The following is a 10,628-nucleotide window of genomic DNA, read 5'->3' on the forward strand; positions in this document are numbered from 1 at the left end:
AAGTACATTTATCTTGTAACTCTAATAAAATCAATGTACAAGTAGCTGATTAACCCCGACAATGTAGTAAAATGCAGAAATGTTCTTTAGTGAATGGTAACACCGATAAGGTGTGTACTAGGTACAAAATCAAAAAGGAAAACGATGTCGTATATTAATTATTTAAACCACAATATCAGGCATCAAAGAGCAACCAGTAGATAAGAAACAATGTATTCAATTAAAAAATAAACCTGAATAACATGTGAAACATTTGGAATGCCAATTCTACATGCTGCAGCATTTGTGCATACAAAAATACCACCTTCCTAGTGGAAATCAAGCAAATTCTTTGTGCGCTTCTCTAGAGAGCTATCACTATGGTAGCAGAAACATTCAAGCCCAGATCTCCGCAATATCCTCAGATATCAAAGAACAACCAGAAACTAATTGAGATAAGAAACAATGTATTCACTTAAAAAACAAACCTGAATAACATGTGACACATTTGGAATGTCAATACCACTTGTTGCAGCATTCGTGCACACAAAAACACCACCTTCCTACTAGAAATCAAGCAAATTCTTTGTGAGCTCCTCTAGAGAGCTATCAGTATGGTAGCAGAAACATTCAAGCCCAGCTCCTGTCAAGATTTTAGCAATAGCTTCCACGGCCTCTACAGTATTTGCAAAGACCATGGCTTGGAGTACTCCAGAATCTATATAGAAGAGTAAACACTATAGGTAAATTCACTATGTCTACGCAAAAGAACTTGATAATTGATAACAGAGAATACAAATACTTACAGAGGGCCTTGCTTTAACTTATCAAGCAGTCCGTCCTTCACTAACGCATCCACACCAACCCCAGGGATAGATGAGTTCTCTTCACTGGCTATGAAAACGGCAACCACTGTGGATTTCAACTGTGGATTTGTTTTTCCCAACCGCTTCATAAGCTCGAATACAAGAGCCACATGACCTAAACAATCAGTAGTTTCACATCCTCAAAGTTTATCACCATCGGTGCTCAACGAAAGGGGATCAAATTCCTGCCGGTGCTCAACGAAAGGGGATCAAATTCCTGCATATGAAGTTGTTTTATCGTTGTATAAGAGATCATTATCATTGCCAACTTATAAAGGAGTATAATTTACAAAAATGTTAAGGCAAGCAAAAGCAATGCCTATCACGTCATTTAGGTTTAAACTTACCTAATCAGTACACACCTATAAGTCAGAATAATTATAAATCTTCCTGGATGATTTTGGATTCCTCATATAACCTCAATTCAAAAATCTCTAACCTCTAAATGAAACAAATAAAAAAGAAAATAGTAACAAGGAAAATCATTCTAACAAGTACAATATCTTTTTTCGAAAAAAAAATTGCCTACCAGAATGTAACTTCAGGATCTGACCAAAAAGTTGGGAATTCTGCTGAAAGATTATTTGAATTATCTGTGTAGAAATGCAGAAATTGACATGTCATTTTTTTATCTTCATTGTTCCTTCCCTAAGTTTGACAGCCATTTTATTGAAATTTGATTCAGAATTATTTTTGAATTATGATCCACATGGATGGATAAAGCGTGCTCGCTGGCTATTTTACTCAATGGCTCTTTGCTCACTTTAATCTTAGTGCCAAGAATGGGAAGAGAGTTTAATACCTTTTTCATCCATTCTATTAAAATCTTAAGATTACAATTTCAACAAATTTTTAGAAGGAGAACAAAATAGATATCAACATTTTAACTCAAATTAATATAGAAAATTCACAAACGTAGTGGCAATTCAATGTACAAACCTGTGAATTACTTATCCTAACTGGTCGATTATTTCCTAATAGTACAATGAAACTAATGATCTCGATTAAATCTTTATCACATTGCTAACTTGCGATGGAAACACTCCAGAGTTCAAATGGCAATTATAAAGAATGAAGTTGCTGGGCAGCACAAAAAAGCAAGCAGAAAATGAAAACAACACCCATCAAGATAGATTGCAAAATCATCATGCTAAAAGTTAGATGCATAGTTCCAAACTGCAAAATCGTCATGCTAAAAAGAGTGATATCCAGATTTGTAGGTGAAAAGTTATGGAAGACCAATGAAACCTTCATGGTTTAATTGTTGAGAAACACACATACGAAAGCAAATAAAAAAGCAAATGAAATTGATGCAAAATTTCTAACTGACTGCTGAGAAAATCATAACAATTGATGCATAATTTCTACCTAATTACTGAGAAAACCATATACAAATACAAAAATAGAAGCAAAAAAATGCAAAATTTTGAACTGATTGATGAGAAAATCAACACAGTCTATGCATAATTTCTACCTAATCATTGAGATAATCATATATCAGCTCAAATACAGTGTTACGTGTGTGTGAAAGAGAGCACATTGGCTAGCTCAAATATAAGCAAAAACAAAGTGACGTGTAACTTCTAACAGATTATAGAGAAAATCATATATGACTGCGAAATTCAGAAGAAGAAAAACATGATGCATAATGTTAGCTGCTTGTTGAGAAACAAGTAACAATAGATGCATAATACTACCTAATCATTGAGGAAAATCACATATGAATGCAAATACAGAAGCAAACAAATGCACAGCTTTAAACTGACTGTTGAGAAAATAATAGCCATTGCTGTGCAATTTCTAGCTGATTGCTGAGAAAATCATAACAATAATTTCTACCTAATTGTTGAGAAAATACTATATGGATGTAAATATAGAGGCAAATGATGAGCAATTGCAAATAGATGAGAATAAAAAAGATGCACAAGGAGCAATTGCTGCGCAATATTTCTAGCTGACTGATGAGAATATCATAACAATAGATGCGTAATTTCGACCTAATTGCCGAGAAAACATATAATGAATGAAAATACAAAAGAAAAAAATACTAATGCATAAATCTAACTGACCGCTGAGTAATTTCTAGCTGATTGTTAAGAAAATCATAACACTCACTTCTACCTAATCGTTGAGAAAATCATATATGAGCTCAAATATAGAAGCTTATATATATAAGCTCAAATACAGAAGCAAGAAAATTGATGCGTAAAAACATATAATGAATGTAAATACAGAATGACAAAATATTGATGCATAATTTTTCATTGATTGCTGAGTAATTTTAGCTGATTGTTAAGAAAATCATAACACTCGATGCACATATTCTATATGATTAATGAGAAAAATCATATATGAATACAAATATAGAAGCAAAAAAACTGTAGATCGAACCGAAAACTCACCATTTTCGCTCAGCTGAACTTCGAAACTTTGAAGAGAGTGAAGGGAGGCTGCGAAAAATGAAGATGAAGTTGAAAATTCTCAATTTAGCACTACATGTCAAATTAAATGGAAATAAAGCAGTAAACACAAACAACATCTTCATATCCATTTAAATCCCACCAAGTGTGGTGTAGAAAAAATAGAGTGTACGCAAACTTTAACCCTACCTCTTCATGGTTTTTGAATGACAAATAAAGCAGTCAATATGAATCAACAAATGAAAGAAATAGCACATCATATCATCAGATCTACTGATTAGTAGAGCAATAATCTGATTTAAGAAGATTCATTCAGGTAGTTATGCTTCCCCTATACCATAATAATTATTCCTTAAAAATTGATAAATACACGAAAATCGAAAAGAAGCGTACAAATAAAAAAAGAGTAAATGAATAAAAAATGAGAAAGAAAAAGAGGGAAAACTGAAGTAGAACATCAGAGATATCCGAAGATGAATTATTTGTTCGAAGAAGCGGAGCTGAGTAATTTGGATTGTTCTTTGCAAGGAGAAGGAAAAAAACAGAAGAGAGGAGATGATGTTGCTGTGGTGGGGATATGTAAATAGCATCCACATGTAATGACGATTTTGTCCTCGATAATATGATTATTTACAACTTTACCCTTGATCGTTACTTAACCGTCTTTTCTATATAGTAGAAAAAGTAATATCTATATAGTTGTATAATTATGGATGGTCTTGAATCATAGTATATATAACATTGTGCAATACAATAAAATACTTTATTATATACGCAACAATATACAATACAATAAAATATTTTATTGTATAGACAACATATACAATACAGTATGCATATGTATACAATGTTAGACAAAAAAAAGTCATGTTCATTCCGTGATAAATTCAAGTTTTGGGCTATAAAATGTAATGAACTTTTGTGGCAACGAAATTGCAATGTATATTTGCTATATGTATTTTTTGTTATTCCCTAAAATTATTTAAATTAGATTATGCTAGAAGATGCTTTCTTTTTTCAAAATAATTTACCTTGTTGACTTGACACTATTATTTAGTAGGAGTTTATTTTATCAAATTTGTTTCATTAATTATGCCATAAAATATAAATTTGAATATATATACTTAATACAGTCATTTAACAATAGGGATAATATGAAAGAGTATAATAAATTCTCTTGATTTCATAAATAGGACAACTACTTTTTCCGTCCAACAATACTTGTCCACTAAGTTAAGAAATAATAATTAATAAGGGTAATTTTACTATATTACCTTTGAATATAATAAATTTAATCTCTTGAAAAATGCATTAAGTGATTAATAGTATTTAATAGTAATAGTAAAATGGTAGAAGAGTAAAACTATTCATTGATTTTTCAAACTAGCTAAATATCGTTGGATATCTATTTTTAGTGGAGTGGACAAATCTATATATAATCTATATCTATAATTTATAATATATTAAAAGTGTGAAGACCTTTACAAAAGTGATTTGAACTTTTTGCCCTTTATTAAAAAAAAAAATTTCAGACAAAACTGTCTTTTCGCTATTTTTAATTTATTATTTAATTATTTTTTATTATATTAATTAGACTTCCTAAAATATATGAGACTCCTGAAATATATGGCAGGAGAATTAATTAATATTTTCCTTTCTACCAAACTTCCTAAAATATATGGTAGGAGAATCAATTCATATTTTCATTTTTACTGTTCAATTAAAAAAATATTCCTAAAATAGGACTATATTAAGGAAATACTTCTATATATATATTGAGATGTACATTAAACTAGAGAACAAATTGATGTTCATCTAACTTGATTCGATTGCATATCTAGATTGATGGATGCCTGATTTCTAACCTTCAACTTCTTCATTGTTTTTGTCAGCATAATAGAATTCAACATGTATGTGTATATATATATCTTTTTTGTTTTCATTCAAAATCATTCTTTAGAGTCAAATTTTTCGCCCAGACAAGAATTAGTTGGATCAAAATCGAAGCATTGTGATCACTATTATATATATTTTTTTATAGTTTACAGGTCGTAGATGAATGTCGGCTGACTTTGAAGAATTTCTTGTGTAAGGGTTAGATTTAATTGTATTATTTTGATATCTTTATTATCTTATTGTTTTATTTTAATTTACAGATACTAGATAAATGTGGGTCGGCTTTGAAATTTTTTTTAGGTAAAGATTAGGTTTAATTGTATTATCGTAATATCTTTATTAGTTTATTATTTGTGGTAGTTTATAGTTCGTAGATGAATCTCGATCGATTTTGAGAAATTTTTATGTGTAAAATTTAAGTTTAATTGTATTGTTTTGATATCACTTTTATCGTATTATTTTGTTGCACCTTACAGGTGGTGATAGATTAATATTGGTCGACTTTGAAGATTTTTTTTAGGTAAATGTTAGGTTTAGTTGTATTATTTTGATATCTCTATTATCGTAGTATTTTGTTATTGTTTATAGGTGGTAGACGAGTGTCGGGAGACTTTGAGAAAATTTTTGTGTGTAAAAATTAGATTTAATTGTATTATTTTGATGTTTCTATCATTGTATTATTTTGTTGCAATTTACAGATGGTAGATAAATGTCGATCGACTTTTAAAAATACTTTTGATAAATGTTAGGTTTAATAAATAAATTCTCCATCTTTACTTACTCAAAAGTTATTAAATTTAATTATTATATTCATCTTTATTATTTAAACAAATATTCTGTTTAATGTAATGTTTGAATTCATCAAAGTGAGGTACACGCGCAAGGTGGATACACCTAAACTAAACTAGTATTGTTAAACAAAGGAAATAGTGACTAAGCGGTGGTTGGAACACACGTTCCTTTAGTTAGGAATACACTTCCCTGTATTTTGATTGTATAAATACATGTACAAAATGTTCAATGAAAGATAAAAAAAAAATTCAACCACTTCTTTCTTTAAAATTAGAGGCGGCAAAATCAAACCCAATTTGTACAATTTGATCCAACTCATTCAACCTTGAGTTGGTTATTGACCGCTTATTTATTTGCTTAATTCATGTCAACCCAATCTATTTGAATCATTAAATTGGAATGATACATAATCAGAATTGATTTTTGAGAAATCTTGTTACAATATTTTTAAAAGACTTTTTTTACTTGATATTTTATCTATAGTCATAATAAAGATAAACAAATTTATTTAATCGTAAAAAATTATAAAAGAATAATGAAGCAATTAAAACTTTGTAAGAATTGAGCGAATTGAGTTATAACTCATTACCTAACCAGTTTTGACCCAAGCAAATTTGAGTTGAGTTGGATCTTAACCGATTTGCTATATTGACTAGTTTTGATCCGTGCAAATTTTATCTTAATCAATTTGCAATTTGAAAGCATGTTTGGTCATGAAAATAAATTGAAGTTCTTTTTATTTTTTTTGTGAAAGATTTCTCACAATAAATCAAAAAGAAATTCAATTTATTTTCATGGCCAAACATGTTTCCAACCATTAAAAAATTTTAGGCATAATATATAAATATGATCCTAAACTTGACACCAAATTATAACATTGACCTTAAACTTTGACAGTGCACAAATAGGACCTTTAACTATTCAAAACCTGAACAAATAAGCACCCCGATCTTATGTGGCAAAACGCGTGTTGTACATGCAAATATGAGAGAGTCGAGCCTAAAATTTGAGCGTCCCAACAATTAAAAAATGGTAAAATGACTATTATGTCCTTGCTAATTCCTTTTTATATATTTAAGTGACTTTTCCCTATTATCTTTTCATTATTTTCAGCTCATAGATGAAAATGACATCTAATTTTTTTGTCATTGTGGAAAAAAAGCAATATTGAAGATTTCTTAATTAGGTAGATCAGCCTCATACGGAAATATCGCTCGGGTATCTATATATATTATAAGGCAGAGAACGAATTTAAGTTATATAATATATCTAAATATAATTTATTTAAATATTAAATTAAAGATGAAACTATACTAATAATTAAAAAAATTATAGTTTTAATAAAATGTTATTAAAATGTTATTAAGGGCAGTAGTAGTATATTAAATTAAAGTTAATAAAACGTTATTAATGGAAGTATTAGTAGTATATTAAATTAATGTTATCAAAACGTTATTAAATTAACGTTATTAAGATGAAAATTGTATTAAAATATTGTAGTATATTAAATTAACGTTAATAAAACGTTATTAAGATAAGTGTTTATTTGTTCAAGTTTTGTATAGTTAAATGTCATATTTGTGCACTGTCAAAGTTTCATGTCAGCCTTTTTAATGACGTAGCACCGTATTATTGGCTGACTAATCCATGTAGGCGCAAGTGAGATACACGCGCCTAAATTGTAAAATATGAGTGTTTATTTGTTCAGGTTTGTATAGTTAAAGGTCATATTTATGCATGTAAGGTTCAAGATTAATGTTATAATTTGGTGTCAAATTTAGACTAATATGAATTATGCCAAAATTTTAATTTACATGAACAAAACCTTGCTAGATCTGTGCTGAAAGAAAATAAAATTGTCAACCGTAGACAAATTGTGGTCATCCACGTACACGTTAATGTCATCACCCTTCACCTTTGCAATTACCATCTTACCCTTGATCATTCCATTGTTCCCTCTTTCTATATAGAAGGAAAGGAACAGAAAGAAATTTCCCAAAATTCAAAATATTCTTCCCAATTTCTTAGTTTCAAAAATCGATTCAATAGAAGCTTCTAGATCTCTCATTCACCATGAATCCAAACCCTAATCCTAATCCTAACCCAAACCCAAACCCTAATCCTTCATTATCAGATCATTCTCATTCTTCGGATTACGCTCCATATCCAAAGCTTGATCCAAACGACGTCGCTCCGGTATCTGATACCTGGACAAATCCTCAATCTCACTCATCATCTGGTGCAACTACTATGCCTACGGAGTCTAATCCCTATGTTACTCCAGCGTCTGCTCAACAACAACCCGCTGGTTCTTCAGTTAAAGATGTCCTTGGAAAGTGGGGAAAGAGGGCTGCTGAGGCAACTAACAAGGCACAGGATCTTGCTGGGAATATGTGGCAGCACTGTATGTCTATTTGCTTTTTATAGTTCATCTTTCTATTGCTATGTCATGTGTTCTTTTAACTTGCCTAAATTTGACATTTTGCTTGCTGAGAATATGTGGCAGCACTGTATGTCAAATTGTTTTTTGTTTGTCTTTCTGTTAGCTATGTCATGTGTTACTTTAACTTGCATAAATTTTGATGTTTTGCTTAGACACGGGTGGGAGTTGCAATTAAAAGGGACAAATACATTTGTCAATTAATGTGGGGGTGCTTCAAGTTTTAATAATTGGGTAAGTGACAAAAGTTTTTGTTACTTTCTATTGGCCCTCGATAGGAAGGTTGGAGGATGCTAATTAGGGTGCGTCCTTGTTAGTAAGTAGGAGGAATGTGCTTTGTTATCCGTGCTAGTGGCCATACTCCTAGTCTTGTTTCAGAGTGTGTTATCATTTGTTGTATTGCTTACTGATAGTATTGTTTATGTTATTATTTGGTGTGTTAATAATACCCGTTGTTTCTTGTTACCTTTATTTTTTTTTTCCTAGAATTTTTTATTTTGAGCTGGGATCTATCGAAACCGTCTCTCCTTCTCACCTCTAAGGTAGTGGTATGGACTGCGTACACTTACTCTCCTTGACCCCACTTTGTGGGAATGTACAGGGTATGTTGTTGTTGTTGTTTTGATAACCATGGTGTCCGGGCCAGCTTTTGTGCACCTCGACTGAATCCACGGGATATTTGCTACCTCCCACCTGAAACACATACTAGATAACTCTGTCCACCAAGGCTAGGACAAAATGTCATGTGTTATTTTAACTTATATAAATTTGATATTTTTCTTTTACACAACCTTTTTATTTCTGTGTTTTTATACTAGTCGGAAGGTTCTGCATATCCTACTCTTAATTGTTCAATTTTCTGATTTTATTGTAATTGTTTCATCTGAACCAGTGAAAACAAGCCCCAGTATGGCTGATGCTGCTATGGGAAGAATTGCTCATGCCGCAAAGGTCTTGGCAGAGGGTGGTTATGAGAAAGTCTTCGCGAAAACATTTGAGATTCTCCCTGAGGAAAAACTTTTGAACTCATATCCATGCTACTTATCTACTTCTGCTGGTCCAGTCATGGGAGTTCTGTATTTGTCCTCTGCTAAGCTAGCATTTTGTAGCGATAATCCTCTCTCATACAAAGTTGGTGACAAGACAGAATATAGCTACTACAAGGTGGTTCTCCCACTAGAACAACTTAAAGCTGTTAATCCATCAACTAGCAAAATCAATCCAGCTGAGAAGTACATCCAGATTATCTCGGTTGACAATCATGAGTTTTGGTTTATGGGTTTTGTCAACTATGATAGTGCTGTCAAAAAACTTGCAAGCTGCGCTGCCAGTGGTGTGCCAATTTCTTGAGTATTTCAGATGAGGTCCGTGGCAGTTGTGCTTGCTGTTAATGTAGATTAAATCCTGTGAAATATGGCAAGTCTGGATGGGTGATTGTTGTGTGTGCGCTTGAGTTCGTCTTATCGGTTCAGTATCTTGTGTATCACTCCCTCTTTTTCCTGGATCCTGTTATTAGCATCTTTTAGTATTTCTAATTTTCTATTAGTGGGTTCAATTGCTATTTATACCATATGTTCTTGGTAATTCACTACTGGATTTGGTCATTCATATAATACATAATGTATTGTATATCATGGTTCCCACACGAGATTGAATGAAGTTATTCTTCATATCTTATGTATTACATAGTATTAGGACCTGTTTGACCATAGATTTCCCATGTAAAATTTGGGAGAACTGGGTATATAATGTTTGGCCATACAATTTGCCATTATTTGGCAAATAATCCAAATAATGGCAAATTTTATGGTATAAATAGCAATTGAGTTACTGAAGTACTGATAACTAAATTACTGATACTGAGTGACTGTGACTGATAATCTAGATTCTGTAGAAATGAATTGGGTTCTAGATTGAGACTAAAATTGAGACTGTGGGAGGTAATCATCTAACTGCATGCCCTTTTTCTGAATAGATTTGGGGTCTAGCTTGTAGCCCCAGCTGGAAGGGTGTCAGTATCGTGTCACGAGTAAAGACACTGGCTATGGGATCAGTCCTAGTCTAGCGGGTGACCCCTGATCAGTCCTAAATTAGCGGGTGATCCTTGAGTATGTCAGTCCTATCTAACGGGTGACATCCGCTGGCTATGGGATCAGTCCTAGTCTAGCGGGTGACCCCTGATCAGTCCTAAATTAGCGGGTGATCCTTGAGTATGTCAGTCCTATCTAACGGGTG

General features: G+C 31.9%; 1 protein-coding gene and 1 long non-coding RNA gene across 2 annotated transcripts; one reads left to right on the top strand and one right to left on the bottom strand.

Moving 5' to 3' along the window:
* Window positions 1-426: 426 nt before the first annotated feature.
* Window positions 427-3,817, bottom strand: LOC107870470. The gene is made up of 3 exons (XR_001674158.2): window positions 3,248-3,817; window positions 786-1,062; window positions 427-697 (listed from the first exon to the last, which is right to left on the bottom strand). It is a non-coding gene; the product is annotated as an uncharacterized LOC107870470 (long non-coding RNA).
* Window positions 3,818-7,779: 3,962 nt separating this feature from the next.
* LOC107870469 (GEM-like protein 1) lies at window positions 7,780-10,065 on the top strand. The gene is made up of 2 exons (XM_016717003.2): window positions 7,780-8,357; window positions 9,286-10,065. The coding sequence occupies exons 1-2, from the start codon at window positions 8,027-8,029 to the stop codon at window positions 9,741-9,743; spliced, it is 789 nt and encodes a 262-aa protein (XP_016572489.1). The 5' UTR covers window positions 7,780-8,026; the 3' UTR covers window positions 9,744-10,065.
* Window positions 10,066-10,628: the final 563 nt, after the last annotated feature.

Source organism: Capsicum annuum, chromosome 5 (assembly GCF_002878395.1).
Source record: "Capsicum annuum cultivar UCD-10X-F1 chromosome 5, UCD10Xv1.1, whole genome shotgun sequence".
Lineage (NCBI taxonomy): Eukaryota > Viridiplantae > Streptophyta > Magnoliopsida > Solanales > Solanaceae > Capsicum > Capsicum annuum.

Coding starts and splice junctions, on each gene's coding strand:
- LOC107870469 (XM_016717003.2), top strand. CDS start 8,027: ATGAATCCAAACCCTAATCCTAATCCTAACCCAAACCCAAACCCTAAT. Junction 8,358..9,285: donor TGGGAATATGTGGCAGCACT/GTATGTCTATTT, acceptor CATCTGAACCAG/TGAAAACAAGCCCCAGTATG.